The sequence below is a fragment of the Dipodomys merriami genome, unplaced genomic scaffold, assembly GCF_024711535.1.
Source record: "Dipodomys merriami isolate MVZ:Mamm:240054 unplaced genomic scaffold, mDipMer1.0.p SCAF_2, whole genome shotgun sequence".
In the NCBI taxonomy this organism is placed as follows: domain Eukaryota; kingdom Metazoa; phylum Chordata; class Mammalia; order Rodentia; family Heteromyidae; genus Dipodomys; species Dipodomys merriami.
The window spans coordinates 8,365,169-8,393,033 of record NW_027203381.1 but is presented as its reverse complement, the minus strand read 5'-3'; the positions used below and the strand labels follow the sequence as shown (position 1 = coordinate 8,393,033).

Sequence of the window (27,865 nt, the reverse complement as noted above, 5' to 3'; positions counted from 1 at the left end):
GTTTTCTGAAGAGCACCGGTCCAGTTAAACATAGTAAAAAACAAGACAGAGGAGTCTGTTGGCCAAAAAGTCGAGTCTCATGTAGCAGCAAGCTGTTCAAATTATTTGCAAACAGTCTTTTGCCAGAGGGGTAAATAATCAGGCAGTTTTGTCTGCAATTTCCGATTTTGCTCTCTGAGCCATGCAGCGACGGACTATATTGTCGAAACTTCCAAGGTAAAACAAAGCAATCGTGCGGAAAAGGCCCATGGTGACCACCTGCAAGACACAGATAGACCTTTTAGCTCATTGGACAGAACAGTACAATTGTTGGTTTTGAGGTATTTAGGTCTCTGGGAAATAGTTTCTAGGACATGCTTCTAATCTGCTCCATGGAGAAGGATAATAAAAACCCCACAAGTATCAGCTAAGTCCCAAGAACACAACACTTCTACTGTGTGTGATTGTATAACTGGAAGCTGCCAGAGACAGAATGCTCTTCCAACAGATAAACTCCAGCCATAAGGGTACCACTGGGTACCAGTGCCTCACGCCTGTAATCCTAGCGACACAGAAGGCTGAGATCTGTGTGGCAGAGTGCCAACCTTGGGTGAAAAAGCTAAGGGACAGCACAGTGCCCAGGCCCTAAGTTCAAGTCCTACTAGTGGCACACACACACACACACACACACACACACACACACACATCAAAACAACAACAAAAATAGGTATTCTTAGTACTGACAGTATTTTGTACTATTCAAAATAGGCAACTTTATAATAGCTAGGGACTCCCCAAATTTCCTTCCCACCTGTCTTGTTTTCAGAAAGCTACTACACGAAGCAAATGAGAGAAAGGATCACAGAAAGACACTAGCATGGGCTATCAGAATCATGAAGCCCAGTCAGAAGATGGCAGAGGGGTGCCAGGGCCACCAGGAAATGGAAGTGGGCAGCCAGGCATCTGCTATGCATGGGGCATGACTGGAAGATCCCATGCTCCTCCCAGCAGGAATACCTCCCTGAGGATGGCCCTGATCCAAGATCTGGTATTGCTCAGGATCTCAAGAGGAGACTACAACTGTCAGTGGAGAACTGAAGACCTAATAATACTCAGAAATAATAAAGAGAAAGCAGCCAAGAATATTTTCAGGTTCCCAGGCTAGCAGGTGGGAGGGCTTGTACCATGTTAAGCTTAGTAGCAGTGGGTAGCCACTGCCGGTTTTATGCAAGGCAGGTTTGCAATTTAGAAACAGAGTGGAAAATGTGAATCAGATGTATCTGCAAGAGCAGGTGAGGAGATTATAGACCAAGGGATTGAGAAAGGAGCTGTGGGAGCAGCTGACACTTGTCCCTATTGATTACTGCCTGCTGACAATGCAGCTCCTGTGTGGCTAGACTTCCCAATTTTCCAAGAAAAAGCTGAAATCTAGACTTGAGCATGTTTGTCCCAGCCACCCACCTATCCACCCACCCATCCACCAATCTACCCATCCATCATCAATCCATCCATCCATCCATCCATCCATCCATCCATCCATTTGCAGATGCAGACAGAGCTCACCTGCTGGAGTCCTTCAGTGATAGACGTTACTGGCGCCATCCCACACGTTAGGGAGGAGAGCATGTATCCATCTGAGCCAATGGAGCTGTTAAAATTTCCTTGCTAAAAGAGGAGAAGAGACTGATCTGTAGGAAGTTTTAAGCAATGGATGTATTCATTTGCTTCAGATGGGGCAGGATGGTAACAAAGCACTGATGAGACTTTACAAATGGACAAATGGCCTTAGCAGATGGGCAGTTCTCTAGTTCAGGGGCCGTTCAGTGACATCATATACTATGACATCATTTTTGTCTACCAGTGACGTGCACTGATGGGCAGTGCTGCGGGGTGTAAAACAACTCAGTGTCTCCAAAGGGCTGGGAGTCACTGCCACAGTACATGCAAAATAAACACACAAAGAAAATACCACCTATAGGGCTGTGAATGTGTCTTAGTGGTAGAGTGTTTGCCTAGCATGCATGAAGCCCTGAGTTCAATTCCTCAGTACCGCATAATGAGAAGGGGGGAAAAAAAAGCCAGAAGTGGCACTATGGCTCAAGAGGTAGAGTGATAGCCTTGAGCCCAGAGGCTCAAGGACGATGTCCAGGCCCTGAGTTCAAGCTCCAAGACTGGCAAAAAAAAAAAAAAGAAAAGAAAATACCACCTATAGAGAGTTTTTAAAAATCTGCTCATTGCAGTGGACTCCATCTGTAATCCTGGCTACTCAGGAAATAGAAATCAGGAGAATCTTGGTTTGTGGCCAGCCCAGGCAAAACATAACTGAGACTCCATCTTAACCAATACAAAGCAGGGGGCATCATAAGACTCCATCTCAACCCTGATGGTACTTAGTACCTGTCATCCCACCTGTAAGGCATATGTAAATAGGAGGATCAAGGTCCAGGCTGGCCCAGTATAAAACAAGATTCTCAGATCTCAGCCTTCTGAGAGTTGAGATCTGACGCCTGGCATGTAGGTGATTTTAATATTATGCTGAAAACTCATTTTTTTTTTCCAGGTTTGTCCCATCCAGGACATGAATCATCTCTTGGTCCAGAGTATCTGATACTTGGCATAGAAACTTTTCATAGGAAAAGTGTAAGGAAAAACTCAGTGTTAGTCAGATTCAGTCTGATCCACGTTCTATAGAGAGCTTTCAATCTCTGGATGCGGTAGGGAGCCTGTATTCATGTGACCAATGAGAAATTTGCACTGCTTCTGCGTATTTCTGAATACCAAAGGAGGATAGCTGTCTTGAAGAAAGGCTCTTTTTGCAGCTGTTTAAGAGCTGACACCATTCCCTATGGGGAAAAAAAAAACACTGCAGGCAACCCAGAGACATTTAGAGCTAGGTTCTTGGTTGGAATGATACGAATGAAGTGCGCCTGTTGCTTTTAGGAAAAGAACCTGCTCTGTTTGTGGGCTGTTGGATCTGAGCTTTGAAGGGGGGAAAAAAAAGTAAGATTTCTGAAAAGCTGCATCTACATCGTGGGATTGCTGGCTTCCCAATGCATACTTTTAGGATAAGATCAGCAGTGATACTGATGAATGTGATTTTTTTGAATCCATATTTTCCAAATGACTAATGCATGTTACAAAATCATAAATGGGTAAGCATACAGGGCCGACTGATGGGTTTTAATGTCACATAGAAAAGTTCACTGATGTGGTTTCCATTTTCACACTGTAACTAACCTTTGAGACACTACCACTTGTCAAGTTTGGGTTTACAAAACTCAAAAAAGAAAATTATGCTCCCATGATGTGAAAACCTAGTAAAATGTTCTTTCCTCTTCCACTGATGTACCTACCTGTGTCATGTCAGGTTTTCTTCGAAGGCTGCAATTAAAATAATATGTAACTGCATATTACAACAGATTAACCCCAGAAGCTTCCCTGAAGATCCAGCCAACTTCTATTAATAAAGACTATGGAAAAACTAGTAAAAAGATGAAATGATATCCCTTTTTTCACTGAATTTTTGTTTGGAAGAATATTTTTGTCAAACCTTTCACATTAAAATTTGACAGAGCTGAGTGCTGGTGGCTCACTCCTGTAATTCTAACTATACAGGAGGCTGAGATCTGAGAATTGTGGCTTTAAACCAGCCAGGCATAAAAATCTATGAGATTCTTATCTCCAATTTACCAGCAAAAGCCAGAAATGGAGCTGTGGTTCAAGCGGTAGGGTGCTAACGGTACAGTGAAAAAAACAAAGAGAACAAGGCCCTGAGTGCAGCCCCGGCATTGGCAACATACATACAAAAAAAAGTCAAATTGATTTATTCTTATTAAAAACAACAAAAGTTTTTAAAATTATGATTTCAATTTCTAAAACAGCAGACATGGATAAATATATGTAAGCAAAAGTTTCCTGGGGTTGTCAATAATTTACAAGAGAAGGAATATGAAATGAATGAATCTGGCCAAAATTGGAAGAGCTATTTAAGAACACAGAAAACCCTGAGTGTGTTTGCTTTGACTAAAACTATGCAGGAAAAACAAACTCCTTCCTCTACCACTTGGGCCTTGGGCCTGTGTTGTAAAGTCAATCAGGGCAAAGTTGAACAACTGCTGTGTGTATTTTATAGAGGGTGCTATTTCTTTTATTCTGCTCAGGCCAGCCTACTCACCAGTCCTTACACTACCATCGTGTAGTGGATGCTTCAGGTTCTAGTGGTCCCAAGGAGCGTTTGGTCAGTGTGGGAGGGGCTCGGAGACAATGCTCAGAAATGCACATTTTTCTTCATGTGGGTTCATAAGAATGCTGTGGCACATGTATGCAGCTTTTCAAAACAGCACACAGTTTCTAAGGATACCATTTCTGAAGCCCAGAAAACTCAGTAGCTGAAAATGTGCATCAGCTGAGCTGACAGGATGAGGGGCCCAGGAGGTTGGCTTCACTTATGAGTTAACTTTGGGGGGAATGATAACAAAGGGTGGGGAGAGAAAAGAAAACAAAGACCTTTCACCAGGGCGCCTGGCCAAAGAAGACACCTAAATACAATAGTCTAAACTGTGGAGAGGAAGAAAGGGAACATATAAGCCCAAGTCTTACATATTGTTTGTACTCCATTTATAAGCCTCATTTCCTTTTTCTTTTTGTGTTGGTTGTGAGGCTTGAACTCAGGGCCTGAGCGCTGTCACTGAGATGCTTTTTCTCTAGGCTAGCTGCTTGAGGCACAGCTCCACTTCTGGCTTTTTTTTTTTTTGAGTAGTTTATTAGAGGTAAGAGTTTCATGGACTTTCCTCCCTGGGCTGGCTTCAAACCACCATCCTCACAGCTCAGCCTCCTGAGTAGCTAGGATTACAGGTGTGGGCTACTGGTGCCTGGCTAATTTTTCTTTTTTAATAGCTAAAGATACAGACATCCTTGCTGATAAATTCTGTTCCTGATATTAAGGCATACATTTAGCTTTCAGGAGTTTAGTATTAATATGGAACTAGAGTGTGATAGTAGTTCTGATGAATCTGGCCAAAATATTACAACAATTTTTTCTCTTAAATAAGTCCTTGTGTAGATGTCTGTTCAGAAATACAGTAATATAGACACACAGTACAGGAAACGAAATGAGACTGTAACTTACTATAGCATCTTTAACTATTTGTTTGGCCACTTGTTCTGGTTTGCAAACACCTGTGGTCTCAGAAATAAGGCGAGTCTCCAAAGGCTGAAAGTGGAAAAACAAAGACATATACATCAATGCCATATTGCCCATTAGGTTAAAAATAAGCATGTCCCCTGCCCCTGGCCCGATTAATACCTAATTCTGATTTTTCTACCTATTTTTAGAACAAGGCCTATCTGGATTCTGAGCCAGTTTCTAGCCAATTACCACAGAACATTAAGCCAGTTGCTGAAGCAAGAAGCCCGTGGTGTTCTTGTTGGGAAAGTGTGGCCTCAGCTCCAAGCAGGGCCTTCAACGTCGGAGTGAGAACACAGCACTGCACGCAAGGGCTGAGGGACTCTCCCTCCTGGCCAGACCCCTGAGTGATGGTGCCTATGCCAAGGCTGGACCCTCTGTCCCGAGCAAATGTCCTCCCAGGCCGACACCTCCATTCTGATCCAACTCTCTGAACAGAAAGAATCTCAGTCCAATCTCTATTCAAGTACTGTATTGTTTCTTAACGGAGTTGTACAGGCAACCAAGAAGATGCTGAAAGAGCAAAGCACTGAGTGGTCCCTAGTCTGACAGGGCATTAGTTATAGGGCTGAGACTCAACCCCTAATCTTAGACTTTGGTTCTGCTCAAGGTGGTTAAAAAGACCTACCTCAACCCTTACTTAGCTCAAAATGCCTTTCCGGAATATTTATTTCTCTCTGTCTTTTCCTTCCCTTACCCCCCCTCACCATTCCTCTCCCCACCTCCCACCCCCCATAAAAACAAAGAACAAAGTAACACAGATGTTCTAGAACTGAAGTTTGTGAACTGACAGAACAAAAGGGCTCATTGATTGTGCAGTATATGAAATGAGAACATCAAAATAATTAAAGATAAAAAGGGATCAAAAAGCTTCCAAAAATAACAACAACAAAAATACATCCTGAACAAAGGATTGGGCCCCCAAAAGGCACAGACTATTGGACATAATGGGAAAATAAAGGGACTTTTAGGCACTCGTGTTCTAAAAAATGTGATTCCTTCCTTTTCTCTTTTTGGCAGGAGTGGGGTTTGAACTCAGAGCCTGGTGCTTTCTAGGCAGGTACTCTGTCACTTCGGCTATGGCCCCGCCTTTGTCACTTTGGAAACTTCAGATAAGGTCTTACACTTTCTACCTGAGCCAGACTTAGTCTGTGATCTTCCCACAGAGATGGGATATCAGGCTCAACCTCTTAAATGTTACTTCTGAGGTGCCATTTCTTAGGAAATTACCAAATCCATCAAAATGGGTAAATGATAAGAGTGGAGACACTTTCACCAAGAAAAGGAAATGGAAAAGGGACCTATAGTATGACAGGAGAGAAATACCCAAACCACTCGTGAGCAGTGAAGTCTAGGATAGACCAGGAAGTAGAAGGTCCTGGAGAAATTCTTCCAGTGAAAAGAGAATGAAACTGCCATAAAGCCTGATGTGTTCAAATGAGTCAGAAAGCCTCATGTGTTCAAATGAGTCAGAAGGAAATGTTTGGTTCTGTCTGACGTGGGATGGAATAAGTGAAAGATATGTATGAAGTTTAATACATGGAAAGGCCAAAAAGGGGAAATTCAAGCATCTAATAAAATTATTTATAAACACTCACTGAAGGGCTGGAAGGTGGCTCAGTGGTACAGCACTCACCTTGCATGCATGAGGCCCTGGGTTCGATTCCTCAGCACCACATAAGCAGAAAGAAAAAAGCCAGAAGTGGCGCTATGGCTCAAGTGGTAGAGCGCTAGCCTTGAGCTGAAGAGCTGAGGGACAACGCCCAGGCCCAGAGTTCAGGCCCCACGACCAGACCAAAAAAAAAAAAACAAAAAAAACCCACTGACTGACTTAAAACAAGATTATATGGGAAGAACGCAGGGAATAGGGAATAAATTAAAATGTAAAATTTTTTCTCTTCTACTACATAAATCAATAAATAATTCCTAAATCTAAAAAAAAAAAAAATCAGCATGTGGGTTTTTAATAAATGCTGCTTTTGCCAGGCTGTTGGCTCATACTTAAAATTCTAGCTATTCAGAAGACAGAGATCTGAGGATTGTGGCTCAGAGCTAGCCTATGCATGAAAGGCTGTGCAACTCTGATCCTCCAATAAATAACCTCCCCAAAGCCAGAAGTGGAGCTCTGGCTCAAGTGGTAGATGCTAACCTTGAGCAAAAGAAGTTCAGGAACAGTGCCCAAGTCCTGAATTCAAGTCCCAGAACCAGCACACACACACAAAAAAAGAATAAAATATAAACAAACAAATGCTGCCTGTAGGCACAGGAATCAAGACTGGAAGAAATGCTAGTGCAGATTGATGATGGACAATGAAAATATATCACCTTGATAAACCTTTAACAAAAAATTTAAGTGTCAAGAGAAGGGGACTAGGAAAGAGAGCAAAGAGAGGACACTTTTCCTGAAGGACCCACCACAGAGTCCTCACGCCACGCACTCAGTCCTCACGCTGCTGACTAGCGCTGAGGGACAGGGAGCGTAAGTGGAAAGCTGAAAAGCAGAAAGGGGTTGATAACATTCATGATTTTAAATCCTGACCTTTGTTTTGTTTTCTTCAGCCAAACCGGGCGTGTCGGTGTCTGGTGGGTAGGCCACGGTCACGTACACATTATAGGGCTTCACCTGCAGGGCAGAAGCAAGGCTTACATCACCAGTAGACAAGACGCAAGCCATGTCCAACCTCACAAACCTACCTGTGCTGCCCCGATTCCCAGCAGGTGGCCAGAGTGATTCTCCACACACAAGAAAATGATTTATGGAAAGGCAGCCTAAGGGATCTATTCCCTGATCTCCCAACCAGAAAATAGCTGGCCCTAAAGTATGGCAAATTGTCTCTTACTAAGAGGCCCGGAGCTGTCCAATGACAATAGCCGACCGTGCTTCAGTTCTCCCAGCCTCTGTTACAATGTGAGTGTGGATTCGATGCTTGGCCCATCAGACTGAAAATCTGTCTTCCTTCAGTTTGCTTCTGATATTCTTGCTGTGCTAGGATCATTCAAATCCCTTCCCTTCTGCCCATCTTGTGTGTCCAAACTCAAGGCAAGCACTCTATCCACTCCCAGAGAAGTTCCTGTATCAGCAGCCCCGGCCCATCAGAAGGGAGGCCTTCCTCCCACGGGACTTGAAAAATGCATCCTCATCTTTTTTTTTTTTTAATTTTTGTCAGTCGTGGGGCCTGAACTCTGGGCCTGGGAGTTGTCCTTCAGCTCTTCAGGTCAAGGGGAACACTCTACCACTTGAGCCACAGCACCACTTCGGGTTTTTTCTGCTTATATGGTGCTGAAGAATTGAACCCAGGGCTTCGTGCATGTGAGGCAAGCGCTCTACCACTGAGCCACCTTCCCAGCCCTCTTCCTCATCCTTGATGGAACCCAGCAAAGCCCCCTGAACACAACCTCAACCCATATTTACACAAAGCAGCTCCTTCCCCTGCCTTCTTGGGAAGTGCCTCTGCCTGGCCCCCAAACTCCCCATCCCACCGCCCTGGCTCATGAGCACACCCCTGCAACCCCAGTAGGTTCTTCTCTAGGAGAGACACGCCCCCGCAAAGACTTCCCAGCCAACCCTGCTCTCACCCCAATAATGAGCAACTCAAAGCTATGGTTCAGACCATCAGAAGCTCTTTGCCATGATTTGTATTTGCAATTTGCTCACTTTTCAGCCCTCTTGAAGCCATGGAGGGGATTTAGAAGCAAAGGCAGCTGACAGCAAGATTGGCCTGTCAATTTTGAGGAGGGTGAAGTTGCCAACAGGCTAAAAACTGCTTCATATAACAGACTTTAAGAGTCTTTTCCTAGTCCTTTTTTCCCCCTCCTAGGTTTGCTCAGGAGAGCATAGGTCCAAAATTCAACTGGGGAAGTACAAGATTCAGGAGAAGTGATCACAAAGTCCTGGCCAGCCATCCTGGGAAGTGAATGAGGAATGGGGGTGTCTCTGTCGGTTTTGTTTCAGCACAGACGGGGCATGACGCACCAGCCTGACACCAGCAAGGTGTGCACCTCCTAGCCAGTCAAGTTATGCTAATAAGTGGATCTGGGTAAGATACGGCAGAGAGATAAAGGAGCCTTTTCTCCCACACTTGTTTTTGAGACAGTGAGTTAATAAAACTTGTCTCTGACTGCCTTGTCCTCTGCTGTGCATGGATGGTCCAGAAAAGGAAAACAAAAAGGAATAAAAAAGTTCGTAAGTTCTGGGTGCTGGTGGCTCATGCCTGTTAATTCTAGTTACTCAGGAGGCTGAGGTCTAAGGATTGCAGGAAAGTCCATGAGACTCTTATCTCCAATTAACTATCAGAAAGCTGGAAGTGGAGCTGTGGCTTAAAGTAGAAAAAGCTCAAGGACAGTGTCCAGGCCATGTGTTCAAGCCTATGACCAACAAAAAGAAAAAAAAAAAAAGAAAGAAAGAAAAGAAAAAAAAAGTAAGTGGTCACTGAGAGCTCATATAAAGATGAAGGTCATTTAGCAACCCAATATGCTGTTTCTGTGGACACAGGTATATTCAATTCCATTTCCTTAACATTTGTATGATTCCTTAAAAAAAAAAAACTGTTGAATTATCTGTATCAGGAACACTTTACTTTGAAAGGACTGCTTTCACTAATTTCTCTTTTAGTTAAAAGAGTAACTTGAAGTCTTCTGATCCAGATTATCTTCTGGTCTTGATCATAGCAGTCTATCAAGCAAATTTCTTATCAACAAAATTTCCCATGTCATCTCATAAATTAAACAGGAAAATGTCTTTCTGGTTCCCTTTTTCTATTTTTTTTTTTTTGGGTCCGGTTGTGGGGCTTGAACTCTGGGCTTGGGCGCTGTCCCTCAGCTCTTCAGCTCAAGGCTAGCGCTCTACCACTTGAGCCACAGCGCCACTTCCGGCTTTTTATTTTTTGCTTATATGGTGCTGAGGAATCGAACCCAGGGCCTCAAGCTTGCAAGGCAAGCGCTCTACCACTGAGCCACCTTCCCAGCCCTGGTTCCCTTTTTCTAGGCAGGACCAATAGTCCACTTTCAACAGCTACTGAATGGACTATTCACCCTCTAAGCCCTTTTTATGATTAAAAGGAACCAAAATCATCTAGGGGGGAATTATGGGCGAATAGACAAATGAAAAGACAGGCAAGATATATTTTTTAAATGGCATCAAAAGGGCCAGACTCAGAAGTTAAGAGCAACAGAGTATTCTTTCAAATTTACCCCCTGTATCTATAGTTCTAGGGTTCCACCTTAGTTTGGTAGACCCAAAGACTAAAAGTTAATTACACCAAAAGGATTATGAAAAGCATTCAGAGTTTGAGCAATTAACCCAGTTTTCTTCACAGAAACTGGCCAAACTAATCAAGTATCCACAATATACTGCTAACACTATGTTAGGAAAATAATAGGTTTGATCCAAGTTCTAACAGGTTTTTAAAGATCAAATTAAACTTCCACCCACAACCCTCCTCCCCCAAACAGCAGGCTCTTTCATGGTATACATTTATTTTGGTTTTGGGTTTAAGTTTTGGGTTTATTAATGGACGGAAGTCCAAGTCTAGGCCAGCTATGAGCAGTGTGCAAATCACACTGTCATCCAGAGGCTGAGAGAACTTGGTATTGGGTCACTGCTGGGCTCTTTTCTTTTGAATTAGTATTCTAATTCCACCTGGAGTGAAACCAGGCCACCCAGATTATATACTTTGCCCTAAATAACTGAATCCTGATGTCATTCTGCAAGACAGGACTGAGGAGAAAAAGCCCTGATGAGCCTATTTTTTCATCAAATCATATTCACCAAGATGGACTCTAAGATGAACGTAAAGGACTGAAGCAACAGCCAGATGAACAGGGCAATGTCAACCTAAATTACAGATGCTTTCTCTGCAATAAAGACCAATCAACCAATTGCCAAAGGCTTGAGTCTTATTATTTCTGTCAGTGTGTAGCACGTGGCTTTGAGCAACTCCTGAATTTACTGGAAACCCAAGCTTTCTTTCCATCTGGTGGCTAAACCACTTTGGCCTCACATACCTCCCAAAACTATCATAAAAATAAAAGGGCTATTCACAAAGGAACTTTGCAAAGTCATAAATGCACAAGAAAGACCAGTATTTTTATTTGAAATTTCACCACCATACAAGTCATATTAAGCTCAGCATATTTTAGTGACCTATTATTGACGGTGAAACCTTTGGCTGGATCATTTGATTAGAGACCAGGACAGTCTATCAATCTCTAAGTGATGGAGGACTCAGTCACTAGCCAGACAACTTGCCCAATATCTAGCACACACTATCAAGGAGATCTTGTAAACACAAGTCAGCAGATCATAGCTTGTTAGCTAAATCCAGTCCTCTGCCTGCTTGTATAAACTTTTATTGCATGCAGTCATTTACATATTGTCTACTATAGCTGCTTTCTTGTTTCAACAGCAAATTCAGTAGTGTGACAAGATACCATCTGGTACTCAGAGGCCTAAAATATTTACTATCTGGCCCTTTACAGAAAATGATTTTGCTTACCCTGGATCAAAACTCTTAACTAGAATTCCCAAAGTCATACCTTATAAGAGGGCTGGCTACAGCAAATTCCCATCCAGGCTGAATATGAATTGGATTCTACTTGACTACATGCTACAACAGGAAGACTTTTACCCTGCCCTTCAGCATGTGATTCTGGGTAGACATACACATAAGGCAATTCCACATGGCAATCACACAGAAGTCAACCTTCCACAGCTGAGGCATAGGGGTGTTTACATACTGACCTACCCTTACTTTAAAGCTAATCCTTACTTCCAAAAAATGTTTTAGTAACTGACAAAAGGTAACTCACTTCCTTCACCATTTAAGACATGGAAATACAAACATTAGGAGAGATGATTTTTCAGAAAATTCTCTCTCTCATTCTTACAGATAAGGAAACCAAATCCAAGTTTAGTGAATTCGCTAACAGTTAAGAATTAGTACCTGACTCAAGTTCTTCCCTGCTACAGGATCTTGCTGTAGAGCTCAAGCCAGCCCTAAATTCATAATGTAGCACTTGGGCTAGCTTTGAACTCACAATCCTCACCTCTCAGCCTCCTGAGGGCTGCCGTTACATAGGTGTGTTCCACTGCAAATGAGTAACATTTATTCATTCTATTATTCAATCATCAGGACAGACCTTTTGTGAAAGATTTCTGTATAATATAATATCAAGTTAACTTAAATATTACTCAGGAAGTATTAGACCAGAAGTACCATGAAGATACTACCAGCACTTGGCATATGCAATAGGCTACATCTTCATAATTATTTTCCCCTTGTCATAAATATCATCATGCAGTAAAACATGTTAACTGTGAAACTTAGGGCTGAGCTAATACTCTTTCATTAAAATCAACTATATAAATCTCTAACGTAACACAATAAAGTAATCCATATGCTGCTGAGAGGAGTTAATAAGACACAAATACAACTTACCTCCATCTGCAGAGCCTCAGCCAATCCCCGTATAGCAAACTTGGATGAAGAATAGGCTGTGAAACCAAACAGACCCAACTGGCCTGCCTGAGAAGACACAAACACAATCCTGCCCACCCGGCGCTCCTTCATGGTCGTGATCACAGCCCGGCTGGGGTACACGCTGCCCAGGTAATTGATGCTCATTAATCTCTGCAGAGAGCACAGAGGACACATGAGGTGAGAACAAGGGCAAAAACCTCTAGCCCTGTTGGACAAGAATTCTGTCTCTTCTCCATGTGTTGAGTGAATGAATGAATGAATGACTATGCAAATAAGAAGTGATGCTCAGGACCTACTGTCTGTAGCCTACTTCAATGTAGTCTGACATTCCACAATGAAATCTGTGCTTAATCGGGTCAAAATTAGTTTTCTACTGTATGGTCTCACTCGGCAGCATTTTAACATGCGCGCATACATGCACATAAACTCAATTACCCTCCCCCCACACACATACTCATTCTGTTTGTCTCTGTCCAACTTCATCTCCCCTCCTTTCCTCTCTACCCTCCCTCCTTTTTCTGTTGATTAACTGGAGATGAGAGACTCATGGAACTTTCCTGCCCAGTTCCTGCTTTGAACTGAGATCCTCAGATCTCTGCTTCCTGAGGATCTAGGATTACAAGCACGAGAGAAGCATTTCCTGTTCCTTATGCAGGAAATGGGAGTTAAAGATTGAAAGATGGTAGCTGTTATCTGCTGCCTATATTCTTTCTGAGCTGGGGGAATATATGTGATCATTGAGCACTCAACCTTCAGGTAAAGGTTCTGAGTAGCCAAGAAGGATGTTACTTATTATTGTACAATATTGGGGTGTGCACACATAGGGAAAACAGGTGAGCTTCCTTTCCTCAGAGAAGCTTCTTCATATGGGCTCTGCCCATGTATGGAGCATCGCCAAGATTTTTCCATTTCAAAGGAAAGGGCAGTTTTAGCTAGTTAGTCTCTTTAGTCTCCTAGTACCAGAAACCTAGCACTTGAATGGAGGAAAGTTTAACTGGTGTTTTGTTTCCTAATTTTAACTACCAAATTGATTTACAGAGCTGTTGACTTCATCTTCCAAAGCATCATTCCAGATGAAGGTATACAAGTCTAGACATTTCCTGCATGCTGATAAAATCAAGCTGATAAAAGCCCCAGAAGACACTCGGGCCCTCATCACTCTTGTTTTTATCGAGCTACACCCAGACTCTCCTACGTGCCTTCAGTAGACTGCAGAATGCAGGATGCTTTCCCATGGCCTACAAAAAGAAAAAACAAAGCCCGGCACTGGTGGCTCATGCCTGTAATCCTAGCTACTCAGGAGGCTGAGATCTCAGGATCATGGTTCAAAGCCAGCTCGAGAAGAAAAGGCTGTGAGATTCTTATCTCCAATAAACCACTCAGAAAATTGGAAGTGGTGTAGTGGCTCAAGTGGTAGAGCACTAGCTTTAAGCTGAAGAGCTGAGGGACAGCATTCAGGCCCAGAGTCCAAGCCCCATGACTGACAAAAAAAAAAAAAAAAGACAACTGGCCCAGTGTTTGTCTTTTTATAAGGAAGGTAATTAGCTCCAAAGAGTCAAGCATTTAAAACCCATTACCAATAAAACACAAAGAAGAAATGGTTGGGCCACAAAATGTTTGCCCTTAAGAAAATGTTTAGCTCTAACACTCACTTTTTTTGGTGCTGAAAAATATTGCTAATGGAGGTTCCTTGCTAAACTCATCTTAAAATATAAGTAAGAGGCCAGGTGTTGGTGGCTCAAGCCTGTAATCCTAGCTACTCAGAAGGCTGAGATCTAAGGACTGCAGTTCAAAGCCAGCCAGGGCAGAAAAGTCCCCATGAGGTCATTAAATCTCCAATTAACCACCAGAAATAGAGCTGTGGCTCAAAGTGGAAGAGCACCAGCCTTGAGCAAGAGAACTCAGGAACAGCAGCCAGGCCCTGAGTTCAAGCCCTACAATGGACAAAAAATAGATAAATAAGAGGATGCATCATTTTATCTTGACTCTAGCATGACTGTTCTACAACTTTTCTGAAGACCAGAAAGTTGTTAACATTAGTTATTTGTAATAATGCTGATACTTGACAGGAGCATTCAGTGTCAGCTGGTTTGCAAGGATTCTTTTTATTGAATCCTTGTAATAATCTGTCATATCTGGTATTTTATTTTCATTGTCCAACTGACAAAACCAAGATTTAGAGATTTGTGTAAACTTTTATGGTTCAACGTTTTGGGCTTAGACAGCAAAACCTTATTTTGAGTTCTGCTAGTTTTCTTAAGCTTCTACAAATACCCAAATACATTCATCTATTTCATTCTTTTTACTTTCAAGTCAGTCCTGAGGTTTGAACTCAGGGCCTGGGCCTTCCCTTCCAGACTAGCTTCTAATTGTGACCTTCAGATTGCAGACTCCTACTCCTGAGCAGCTAGGATTACAGGCCTGAGCTATCAGCTCTGGGAAACTTCATTCTTGAAGCCTTTTACCCAAGGCTCATTCTACTTTTCAGCATGGTTACCCCAGCAAGAAAACAGTTATACTTACTTCAAAGGTGCTAACTTCAAGTTCTTCAAATTTTCCTGACAGCGACATTCCTGCACAGTTCACAAGCATGTCTACTGGTCCTAGCTTCTCCTGTGCCTGGAAAGCATATATCAAAGAAGATATCAAAAAAGAGCTGGGTACCAGCGGCTCACACCCAAAATCATAACTACTCAGGAGGCTGAAATCTGAGGATCATGGTTCAAAGCCAGTCCATGCAGGAAAGTGTGAGATTCTTATCTCCAATAAACTACTCAGAAAAAAGCCAGAAGTGGCATTGTGGCTCAAGTGGTAGAGCAGTATCCTTGAGCACAAAAGCTCAAGGACAGTGTCCCAGGCCCTGAATTCAAGCCCTAGGACTGGCAAATAAAAATAAATAAAAAAGAGAAGAATTACTTAGCAGCAAATCAAGACTAATAAATAAACTCAATGAAACTATTAAATCAGTTGGGAAGAGTTACCAGTTCCAAGGCATGTAGCAAAATGTTAAGAATCCACCAAAAACAGCAATAAAGTGCAATCAACTCAGGCTCTTACCTGTTTTATGACATTCTCTACTTGGTTATAGTTTTGAGACACATCAACTGAGATACACAGCACCACCTGTTAAAAGACAATTACATAATCAGAGGCATGCAGGTGTTGAAATAGTTTGAAGGTTGCTTTTTTTAAAAAAAAATTAAAACCAATTCATTCCTATGGAAAGGAAAAGGCTGGTGTTTAGATGTACGGATTACAGTGCTTGAAATCTGCTGACTATATGATCAGTAGGCAGAGATGCACATGACAGTATGTCTTGGGGTTGGAGTGTGAGCTAGGTGCTGGAAAGCACAGATACACATCTGGGAATCTGGTGTTACAGATAGGATAAGGGTTGCCAAGTATCGAAGGCTTGGCCACCAGCCTGCAGTGCACCTGGGAGATGATGAAACTTATACAGAGGGCTTAATAGGAGGACTTTGGTCTCTGGGAACGTGCCCTTGAAGGAGATATTGGGGTCCTGGTCCCTTCCTATCTCTCTTTGCTTCCTGACCACCATGGGTTAAGCAGTTTTTCTCTTGCAAGCACTCCCCATCTTTCCACAGGCCCAAAAGCAACAGAGACAAGTGACCACGGACTGAAACCTTAGCCAAAAATAAGGGTAACCAGAAGCCAGTGATGACCAGCATTCTCTCCAGATCCAAAAAGCCACACTGAAGGACTGATTCAATGTACTGGATGCCAGCAGTTCCAGCTACTTGGGAACTTCAGGCAGGAGGATAGAATTTCCTGAGCCTAGAAGTGTGGGATCAGCCTGAGTATCATAGTGAGGGCCATGTCAGGGAAGAAAAGAGAAGACAAGAGGGAAGGGCAGGGGAGGGAAAAGAGAAGACAAGAGGGAAGGGCAGGGGAGGGAAAAGAGAAGACAAGAGGGAAGGGCAGGGGAGGGAAAAGAGGAACAGAAAGAGAGAGAGAGAGAGACAGGGACAGAGAGGATAGACTGAGGAAGAGAAAGAGGACGAGGAGGAAAGGAGGAAGGGAAGGAATACACTGCCTTCAGATTTAATGTAACATGTAGACATTTTGTCACTTAAAAGGAACCCCAAGCTGTACACTGGTGGTTCATGCCACCAATCTTAGCTACTCAGGAGGCTGAGATGTGAGGATTGTGGTTCAAAGCCAGCCCAGGCAGGTAAGTCTGAGACTCTTATCTCCAACTAACCACCAAAAAGCTGGAAGTGAAGCTGTGGCTCAAGTGCTAGCCTTGAGCAAGAAAGCATGATAACTCAGGGACAGTGCCCCAGCCCTGAGCTCAAGTCTTAGGACTGGCGCATGCGCACGCGCACACACACACACACAGAAACCCTATCAAGTTCCTTAATTACTCAAAAAACAAAACAGTCTCCTTCATAACAAGATACAGAACATTCTGGATTGGAGGGTTTACCTTCTGCCGTAGTAATACCCGAAATGGATTTTATTCCCACATTATTGTTCAGAAAAACTTTCTCAGAAAGGGCTAAGATTAACTTTAAAATACGACTTTTTATACATTTTCCTGAGAGTCTTACTGTAAATCTGTACCACAGACAAGCACAATTTCAAGGAAGAACGTTATGAAATTACCAGGATAAAAATCGCCCAAGGTGCTGCCTTGTCTTGTAGGTAGCTGCAAGTCTGTCCAGGCAGAAGGGTCTGGCTCACTGTAGCCCACCAGCCCTGCCTTCTTCCCCTTCCCTGACCTGGAAGACAAGCTCTCCCACTCTATCACGTGACCGTAAAGCTCCGGACAGATGAAGAGGACCAGCCATCACCGGGCAAAGTCAGCAGAGACACCATAGCAGCAAACAGTGGCAGGCCCTGAAGCCCAGAGCTGTACCCCACCCTCCCTTTCCATCACAGGCTACGTGGGTATGTGGAAAGTGGGCAAGTTCATACAGATAGCATCCTTCCCTGTCATCGGCTTCAGAGACATGGTACAGGCAGAGACACAGTCCTGAAGAAAAACTCTCAAAGCTTTCCTATATAAGGAAATGTGGACAGGAATTTTTCCTGCAGCACTCATTGCAAAGGCAGAAAAAGAATGCAAATATGCAACAACAGAGAAACTCTGGGATAGCCAACAGTGGATTACATGAAAACATGATGCAGATTTATCTAAGTTGACATGGAAAAAATCTCTAACCTATTTTGGAGTGGAGGAAGGAGGCTATTCAAAAACTACAGTGAAATCCTATTTAAAACTTACCCAATGCCAGGTGCCAATGGTTCATGCCTATAATCCTAGCAACTCAAGAGACTAGAGCTGAGGATCATGGTTCAAAGCCTGGCCAGGCAGGAAAGTTCATGAAACTCTTATCTATAATTAACCACCAAAAGGCCAGAAGAGGAGCTTGCTCTAAGTGGTAAAGGGCTAGCCTTGATGAAAAAGCTCAGGCATAGTGCCAGGCCCTAAGTTCAAGCCCCTGGAATGGTACACACGCATATGCACACGTGCACAAGCACACACACACACAAACACACACACACAGACACACACACACACACACACACACACACACACACACACTCATCAGAAAGTTAAAATTAAAAAGCTGCTAAACTCAACAGTTAGCAAGGTTGTGGAGCAACAGGCTCTACCATCTACATGGGTGGGAATATGACCACTTTGGTATGGGAGAAGAAAATGTAATTATGTCAGGTATGGGTGGTTCATGCCTGTGATCCTAACTACTTCAATCTGAGGACTGAAGTGCAAAGCCAGCCTAGGAAGGAAATCTGTGAGACTTTTTTTTGGGGGGGGGGGAAGGGGGGTCCAGTCGTGGGGCCTGAACTCTGGGCCTGGGCGCTGTCCCTCAGCTCTACAGCTCAAGACTAGCACTCTACCACTTGAGCCACAGCGCCACTTCCGGCTTTTTTCTTTTTGCTTATGTGGTGCTGAGAAATCAAACCCAGGGCCTCATGCATGCAAGGCAAGCACTCTACCACTGAGCCACCTTCCCAGCCCCAATCTGTGAGACTTTTACCTATAATTAACCAACAAAGAGCTGGAAGTGGAATTATGGCTCAAGTGGTAGAGCACTAGTCTTGAGGGAAAGAGCTAACAGGTAGGGCCCAGGCACTGAGTTCAAGCCCAGTATCAAAACACATACACACACACACACACACACACACACACACACACACACACACACAATGTACACACACACACACAATGTATACACACACACAATGTATACACACAATGTACTTATTAATTTATCATCATGTTTTATACTTAAGTATACATTATGTTTATAATTTTATTCATGAAAAGTTCCACAACCAGAAAAATTAAATGCCCTTAATTCTTTTTTTATTTTTTTTTTTTGTTTTTTTTTTTGGTCGGTCGTGGGGCCTGAACTCTGGGCCTGGGTGCTGTCCCCTCAGATCTTCAGCTGAAGGCTAGCGCTCTACCACTTGAGTGTCAGCCCCACTTCCGGCCTTTTCTGCTTATGTGGTGCTGAGGAATTGAACCCAGGGCCTCATGCATGCAAGGCAAGCACTCTACCACTGAGCCACCTTCCCAGCCCCATGCCCTTAATTCTTAAGCATTTTATGTAAGGGGAATTAAGTAAATAATTGAGATGACATCATTTTCAAATAAAACACTGTTATCTGATCATTTGTGGAGGTCTATCTATACATTTGTGTGAGGTCTATACATTTTTTTTTTTTTTTAGGTAACAGTCTAAGCTCCTAGCCAATTAAAAAAACATGGCCTTCTGAAAAAGAGTTCAATATGTATTTTATTTTTACTTATTTCGTTTTTCTTGGCAGTACTGGGGTTTGAACTCAGGGCCTCGTGCTTGCCAGGCTGCACTGCTCTGCTGAGTCATGCCTCCGGCCTATCACTATGTATTTTAATCAGGAAAAGCACAGCTGCTTTCTTAGTAAAGTAAAACTTTCTTCCTTTCTGCAACTATATGGATAGGTATGGAAAGTATGACGGAAAACAGTGCCTTACCTGTTTATCATTAATGGAGTGCTTCTCAATTTCTTTCTTTGCCTGCAGCAACTTGTCCTGGAAGCAAAACAGAGCCTTTAGACCTGTGACTATCCACACGGCTGTGTGCTTGCTTGTGGTAAAGGGCAAAAAGCAACAAACATTTATTCTATAATGCACCTAACAGCCCTACACTGAGTAACTATGGGTTACAGACTATGAAAGAACAAAGTAAAATGTGTTAAGCTACGAATAAGTAATAACAATGGATTTTATACTGGTCACAAGGAAAGGTAACAGAAAAACAAATGATTTCCAAAATCCTAATAACAGTAATAATGCTGATGGCCAACTTATTGATCCAATATTTTTTCTTTTGAAGAGACTGAGGTTGGAACTCTAAGCTTCCCGTTCATATTCTACCACTTGGACCATACCTACAGCCCTTTTTTATTTAGCTTCTGTCTCAGCTAGAATCTCATGCTTTTGCCTGGCCTCAGAGAGTGATTCTCCTACCCATGACTCTCATGTAACTGAGATGGGCAAACCTATGTCTGGCAACTTTCAAAACAATACTGTTAAGATCAGCAAACCAACCCATGCAATTAAATAACTTTTCCAGTCTCAGGTCTGTTTTGCTTATTGTTAAGGTATCAGTTTACAGAATACTCATGTCTTAGAAATAAATTAACTATACTATTGCAAAGAACAAAGGAGAATTCTTCTCCAAACATGAATATGTCTGTAACAAAATTATATTGTTCTATTTAATAAAGATACACTCCTGTGACTGCCAAATTTGAAACTAGAGTTTCTCCATTCCAGAAGGTTCTTCTGCACCTGTGGAGATGATGGGCATGGGCCCCAATTGTCAGCTCCAGCCACCTGTGCCCCTGGTCCCCATCTACTTTTTCACTGCTCTAATGTCAAATATCAGCCTTATTAAAAACTCACAAAACGATGCCAAGAGCCAGTGGTTCACACCTAATATCCTAGCTACTTAGGAGGCCAAGACCTGGAAGACAGAGGTTCAAAGCTACCCTAGGAGTCCTCAAGACTCCATTTCTAAAAACAAGGCTGAACCAAAAATACAGACCCTGAATGTCAAGTGCTGGTGGCTCACACCTGTGATCCCAGATACTTAGGAGGCTGAGGACTGCAGGGAAATCTGTGAGACTACTATCTCCAATTAACCACCAAAAGGCTGGAAGTAGAGTTAGGGCTCTAATAGAGTGTTGACTTTGAACAAAAAAAAAAAAACTATGGGACATTGGCTAGGCCTTGAGTTCATGTCCCAATAACTGGGAAGCAAGGAAGGAAGAAAGGAAGGAAGGAAGGAAGGAAGGAAGGAAGGAAGTAAGGAAGGAAGGAAGGAAGGAAGGAAGGAAGGAAGGAAGAAAGGAAGGAAGGAAGGAAGGAAGGGAGGGAGGGAGGAAGGGAGGGAGGGAGGAAGGGAGGGAGGGAGGGAAAGAGGGAGGGAGGGAGGGAAACACATGAAGGAAGGGAAAGAAAGGAAGAAAAAAGAAAAAGGAAGAAAGAAAGAGGAAGGAAGGAGAAAGAGAGGGAGGAACGGAAGGAGAGAGGAAGGAGAGAGGAAGGAAGGAAGGAAGGAAGGAAGGGGAAAAGGGATACAGATTTAAGAAAAACAGACCCTTCATCAACGTGACAAGAAAACCCATCCTGCTAAATGTGTTGGAATGAAACTGCCCTGTGAGAGTCTGGTTTCACTGGTACAACATTTCATTAGCAAAGTCTGCAGAAAATTTATAAAGCCCTACACACCTGGGGTATCAGCTCCAGAAGCAGGAACACCTACACACTCTCAGGTTTGTTGAGCTGCCAGCACCCGTGAGTTCCTATGGCTAAGAAAGCAGCTCTTTCTCTGTTTCAAAACCTGTGCTATCTATGGTGATATTACCTGATGAGTGAATAACACTAAGTAAATGGCTGCTAAGCTGCTCTACCTTCAACAGAGAAGTCCTTGGCCTATCAATACAAGCAAGAACCAGTAATTCAGGAATCACCCCTCCCATCAGGGAAGCAAGCCCTTTGCAGCCCAAGTGTGAATGTGGAGACAGCACAAGTCTCTCCCACCCACACCAAGTAAGTCAGAAGGACTTACCTCATTTCGTGCCACCAGAGTTATAAATGCTCCTTGCTTATAGCACTCGATAGCTATACACTTCCCAATGCCGCTAGACCCACCTGTAACCTAGGAATGAAAGTGATTAGATCTTAGCAGTTGCAATTTCTCCTCTGCAGTAAGTTTATTTAACAGTGAGGCGACGGGAGGTCTAGCTCAGTGGTGAGCCTTACCCAGGATGCTACAGCACCAGAAAGTAACATAATGTAATGATATCATGCTCTAAAAACACACCTAAGAAAAACATACTTTTTTTTTTTTGAGATACTGGGATTTGAATCAGGGCCTCATGCCTGCTCAACTTGCTCAACTGAGCCATGCCTCCAGCCCTCATCACTTCTTTATATCAAACACAATGTTTGGAATAAGGACAGTTCTGAAAGTTTATGCTGTCAGCAGGGCCTGATGATAAGCCAATCCTGAGCGATAAACAAATCACAGGCCTAAAATAATTTTCTGAGTTCCCTAGAGGGAAAGAGCCTCATAACTATAGCTAGGAAGTATTCCATCTCACTCTAAATACAAGCAGATCTCATTTTCTTAGTGCACATCTATGCAAGACTAGATCTTAAAAACTTAAGTTACAGGGCTAGGGATGTAGGTCAGTGGGAAAGGTCCAGTCTAGCACATGCAAGGGCCAGGGAGTGATCTCCACAGATTTGTGACTCCAGATGTGTGTTTAGGGGGTAGGGGGAAGAGTGGATATTATGTGGAAGATCTATAAGGCTTCACAATATTGCATTAAAGAACCGTATCAAAACTTAAATCATTTCCCTTTAGGCAGATGTTTGGACTACTTCAAATATGTTCTAATTACGTATAACTCATGCTGTAAGAAACGTCCTCTATTCTACAACTTTAATAATATGTCATAAAGCCACTCCTACACAAAGGTGTATAGGTTAACTTGCAGTTATCCCTCCTTTCTTTTTAACTTCAATCTGTCGTCAATGGAGAGATTTTATTTGGTGGATAATTAATCAAGTATCTCCTAAAGATTAGTTGCCCAGAATAAATGCTGTCTCTGAGATCTGAGCATTTCGTGGGCTGTTTTGGTTTATTAGATTTCACTAGATATTACAGTTCCATAGCACCCAGAAGGGTTCCCAGCAATGTCCCTGCAAGGTTTATAACATGACTACCCCTCAGCTTTCTCTCCACCCCACAGCACCCCACAGCCACACTTCCAAACCAGACTCACCCCACAGGCTAGCTCCACACACCCTTCTCCATAAACCTCCTCAATCTGTTGCCGCCCTATCCTCACCTGTCATGGTCTATCCGTTACTTACAGGCATGTCGTGGCTCCCTGGCCAGACTGCCCATTCTTTAAGGGCAAACACTAAGTCCCACCAATCTCATCCGTTCCTAGCACACAACCTTGCATAAGCAGTTGCTAAATAACATGTCTATATTAAATTGCAGAATGATCTATTATGACACACATTTCCCTGAAAAAACAATCTGATGCCCCAAACTAAAATTTCTATATTAGGCCATGAATTAATGAAGTTATGGGATGACTGAGAAAACTGGTATGATCCAAAGTATTATATGGATAAAAGACATTATTGCTGTTCTTTTTTTTCCTAAAGGGTATGTAGGGAAAACTGGCAGTGAAGACTTACTGAAAAACAGAAAACAAGGTTTACAGTCCCATAAGGTTGAAAAGCTCTCCATAACAGGAGTTATCTTGAGCTTCTGGGCCAAGGTTCACATGAAACTCCTTTCTAATCAAGCTACCTAAGACTTACAAGGCAGCAAAGAATTAGACTAGCTCTGGGCTGTTATTCCAAATGTTGTTTAAGAAATATCAGAGATGGTCATGGTGGTGAAAAAACAATGCAATTGTATGACAATCTGTCTGACAAGTAATAAGCTGAAACCAGGCTGGTGACACTCCTTTCCTTTTTTTTTTTTTTCCTTTTCTAAGTCACTTCCCACTTCTTCATTGCAATACTGTTCAAATATCACTGTCTCTTTAACTACACCATATAGCTCTTGTTAAGGGCACCCTGAGCTGGCTTCCTGCCAGGAGAGCTGGTCCCAGTCAATCCAAAAAAGGGAGGCTTGAAATCAGCAGCATCCAGCGTGTGAGATGTGCAGCAAAGCTTCGCTGGTGCATGTAGGCAGACAGTAGGAGCACAGAACTGTCCTACAAACCAAGCAGGAGACAGCCCCAAGTGGTTTTTCCTGCCACACAGTGGGTGGAAGGAAGGGCACTTTCTCTCCTGTGCCACACACTATTGACAAATCTCAAGTGTACTGCACTTCACTCTCCTTGGGGGGAGTTCAAAGAGATGGGCACACTGTGTGAGCTATTCTTGCCGTGCCCCATCACTCAGAGGTGTGTACAGTACATATCATTGGTCATAGATGCATCATTTACAGTATTAAGTGGAAATAATAAAAAAAAAAACCTCTGTCCGTCCTATTTAATGTGATCCAGACTTCTATACCCATGACCTGGAGCTCGATGGAGACAGCTAGATGTGTGCAGGTCAGTTAGAACAGTCATAAATTGAGTCAAAAGTTGTTCATTCTGGGGCTGGGAATGTGGCTTAGTGGTAGAGTGCCTGCCTCGCATGCATGAGGCCCTGGGCTCGACTCCTCAGTACCACACACACAGAAAAGGCAGGAAGTGGTGCTGTGGCTCAAGTGGTAGAATGCTGACCTTGAGCAAAAGAAGCTCAGAGACAGTGCCCAGGCCCTGAGTTCAAGCCCCAGGACTAGCCAAAAAAGAGTTTATTCTGCCTTTGCCTTTAACTATTTGATTTCCCATGTTATACTTTGCACATGCAAGTTCTTAAAGAATTCAGTGTGCAGTGTGTGTGTGTGTGTGTGTGTGTGTACTGGAGCTTCAACTCAGGGCCTGGACACCGTCCCTGAGCTTTTTCCCCCAAGACTAGCATTTTACCACTTGAGCCACACCTCCACTTCCAGCTTTTTGCTGGTCAACTGGAGGCTCTCAGATCTGTCAGCCTGTACTGGCTTGAATCACCAGCCTCAGATCTCAGCCTCCTGGGTAGCTAGGATTACATGAACCAGCCATCAGCTCCGGGCTCTAAGTAACTCAAGTGTTTAAAGCCCTGCTTTGGGGCAGAAGTCCTCCTGTGGATGCGAATCGTGCAGCACTCAGGATGCCTGCCCAACGTTCCTTGTCTTCCTCTCCCGGGGTGGTGAACCTACAGTGCTCACCTTCCTCCACATCTCCAGTGGCAGTCGTGGGAAGCACACCAGTAACTCTACCAGAGAGAGCTGCGCTCAAGGACCGGCCTGTCCCCTACACGCTGGTTCCCCGGGTCCTGCACGCGCGGTGTGAGGCCGGCGGGCGCGGCGGGGACGCAGACCACAGCCCGGAGCGGCCCCGCACGGCGGGCGCGCGGTCCTCGGTCACTCTCGGGGTCCCGGGGCTGCCCTGGACGCCCGGAGCCCCGTTTCCCGCTGTGCCCCAATTCCCCTGTGTTCACACCTGCTCCCCGCAAACACACAGCCGGCGGCGAGCTCCCCGAACTTTCTCAGCCTGCCTGTGGTCGCATGGGTAAACTGAGGACCCAAATTTCCCCAACATGTGGGTGCTCGGGGGTTAAGGAGCATCCCCAGGAACTCGGCCGGCAGGTGCCATGGGGAGTGGGGGGGGGACACATCAGGAGGAGCGAGAAGTGCGGGGGGGGCGGCGGGTCCCCGAGGTCGGACGCCGGGCCCGGAGGGGCAGCGCCAGGCTGGACAGAGGCCGTGGGCCCCCACCCCCGCCCACACCGCGGGCCCGGACCCCGGCGGTTCCCCGCGACCCTCCCCCTCGGCCCTGGCCCCGGAGGTCCCGCTCGATCCTCTCCCTCGGCCCGGACCCTGGCGGTTCCCCTCGACCCTCCCCCTCGGCCCGGGCCCCGGAGGTCCCCCGCGACCCTCTCCCTCGCTCCGGGCCGGGCCGCAGCAACAGGAGGCCGCTTACCACGACGTGCGCGCCGGGCAGGGCGAGGGGCTTGGGGCTGATGAGCGGAGACACCATGTAGAGCAGCAGCACGAAGGCCACGAGGCAGGCGGCGGCCAGGAGCAGCATCGCGGGGCCGGGCGCCGGAGGGGGCCGGGGAGAAGGCGGCGGGGCGCAGGCAGGCGGCGGGGCGCGGGCAGGCGGCGGGGCGATCACGCGCACGGCCGCAGCCCGAGCGATCCCGGGGTGTTTGGGTTCCGAGGGTTGGCGGCGGCGAGGGGAAGAGGCGGAGCCGGGCAGGGCGGGGCCGGCAGGGCGGGGCCGGGGCGGGGCCCGGGCGGACCAGCTTGGCCCGTCACTCTCGCTCCGCCGAACCTCAGGGTACCCCGCAGCCGAGCGGCGGCGGCGGAGCCTGGGCTTGGCCCCCCGCGCGCCCCGTCCAGGCCCAGGCCCGGCAGGACGCGGGGTGACGGCTGCTGCGGCGGTGTTAGGACCCCGCGGAGCCGGTTTCCAGCGCCGCCCCTCCCCGAGCCGGATCCCGCCAGCCCGGCCCGGAGGCCCGGCTGCCGCGTAGGGCGGAGGGGAACTCCGGAGTCCGGATCTGCGGATCTCGTCCCGATCTCGGCTCCCTGAGCCGGGGATTCAGACACCCCCCCGCCCACGTTCCACTTCGCGTTTTCCCCGCGATCCTAGAACACAATGCTCCTTTATTTCCATGGACCCGGAAAACCCGCACAGGGACTTGCGAAAACCAATCACCGAATTACGGCCTCCGGGCTTTCAGAGCCCGGTGTCACCAGCGCTGGGGTCAGAGCCGCAGGCCGGGCCGGGAGCGCAGCCTGCGCCTCGGGGTGGGGGGTGTTGGAGGCGCCGTCTGTGGGGTCGGCCCAGGAGGTTGGACGGAGTTCAAGCGGTTGATCTTCGTCAATTGGGACTACTGGACACCAAGCATTCCCCCCCCCGGAAATGGCTGGTCCTGCCCTCAACCTCCACTTGAAGCAGCCTGTCTAACCACAGGCGCTCTGCCCCCTCCCCCCCAAGCCGGAGACAAAGACTAGATCTCTCCGGACAAGGGCCAATTCTTCCCTTTACCACCCATCACCTACCTTGCAGTCGGGCAAAGGCCAGGCTTCGAACTCCATTTCCCAACACGTTTGATGTCAATGGGTACTTTGTCCTCTCGCCAGCACTGCCAGGGTGACACTGTACAGAGGTAAGCCTAATCTCCAAACTGGAGTCAATAAGGGTCCAGTTCACCGTCCTTGTCACGTGACCAAAACAATGGCACTATTCAGCCTGGCAGATTTCAATTTGACCTAATTGGAGCTCAGGATGATACCTCAAAGAGAGAGAGAGAGAGAGAAGAGGTATTTGGGGGGCCTGGTAAGCATCTGACCCCAGGGAATCCTTGTTTTGATTCTGCCCACTTAGAAATGACAAGAATCACTGCAATTCCCTGCATTCAAACCAGATGACAAAGAGAAAAACCAGCTATCTCCTTCCACAGACAGAGCACCCTCTCCATCCAAAATACCACCACTTACCTTAGAAGATGGAAAATGCATAACCACACGTGGACTGACCTCCAGTACAAGATGATGTCTGTCCCTTGGGCTCAGAACAACAAACAGAAAAACCCGGGCACATATCAATTACGCAGGGGAGCTGGACTTTTTTCATGTATATGATGCCTTCCAATCAGTCTCACTCTATTACTCTCCAGGTCTGGCTTTTCCCTTCCTGAAACAATTGCAGCAGGTTTCGTTGTGGCATCTTCATTGGTGTAAACCATTATTCTGACCATATTCACCCTATGCACCTTCCTTGTGAGCTCCAACCCTTCCCACACACTTGCCCCAGCAGAGGGATACTTTTACAAGCTGTTTCATTCTCGCTAATCATTTGAAACGCCTCAAAACTGTCTACATTCCCCTAATAGCTTTTCTGTAGAAAAGCGTGTATAAGCCTCTTAGAGGTTGCTGAGCTAGAGGGTAACCTGTGATTAACTCCCATGCTGTGGTTCCATCTTTTAACCCTAGATGCCTTTTCTTCTTTTAACCTTTGCCAGTTCATCCCAGTGAAACTTCAGATGACAGAAGGGAACCGTCCCTGTCCTCACCACCCTACCTACCAGTTTTCAAACCAGGAATTGTTATTTTTTCAG

At 45.2% G+C, this 27,865-nt stretch overlaps 1 protein-coding gene across 2 annotated transcripts; it reads right to left on the bottom strand.

Annotated features, from left to right (window-relative positions):
* Positions 1 to 70: 70 nt before the first annotated feature.
* On the bottom strand, positions 71 to 26,870 carry Kdsr (3-ketodihydrosphingosine reductase). Of its 2 annotated transcripts, none has more exons than XM_070028992.1 (10): positions 26,808 to 26,870; positions 21,750 to 21,839; positions 19,649 to 19,705; positions 15,700 to 15,765; positions 15,166 to 15,261; positions 12,601 to 12,792; positions 7,704 to 7,787; positions 5,108 to 5,191; positions 1,543 to 1,644; positions 71 to 258 (listed from the first exon to the last, which is right to left on the bottom strand). In XM_070028992.1, the coding sequence occupies exons 1-10, from the start codon at positions 26,841 to 26,843 to the stop codon at positions 139 to 141; spliced, it is 927 nt and encodes a 308-aa protein (XP_069885093.1). In that variant the 5' UTR covers positions 26,844 to 26,870; the 3' UTR covers positions 71 to 138. The 2 variants fall into 2 exon arrangements, with proteins under 2 accessions (XP_069885093.1, XP_069885092.1); XM_070028991.1 differs by lacking the exon at positions 26,808 to 26,870 and adding an exon at positions 25,723 to 26,068.
* Between the last annotated feature and the right edge of the window lie 995 nt (positions 26,871 to 27,865).

Coding starts and splice junctions, on each gene's coding strand:
- Kdsr (XM_070028991.1), bottom strand. CDS start 25,830: ATGCTGCTCCTGGCCGCCGCCTGCCTCGTGGCCTTCGTGCTGCTGCTC. Junction 12,793..15,165: donor TTGAAGTTAGCACCTTTGAA/GTAAGTATAACT, acceptor TGCTCTCTGCAG/AGATTAATGAGCATCAATTA. Junction 7,788..12,600: donor CTGAGGCTCTGCAGATGGAG/GTAAGTTGTATT, acceptor TCTGCCCTGCAG/GTGAAGCCCTATAATGTGTA.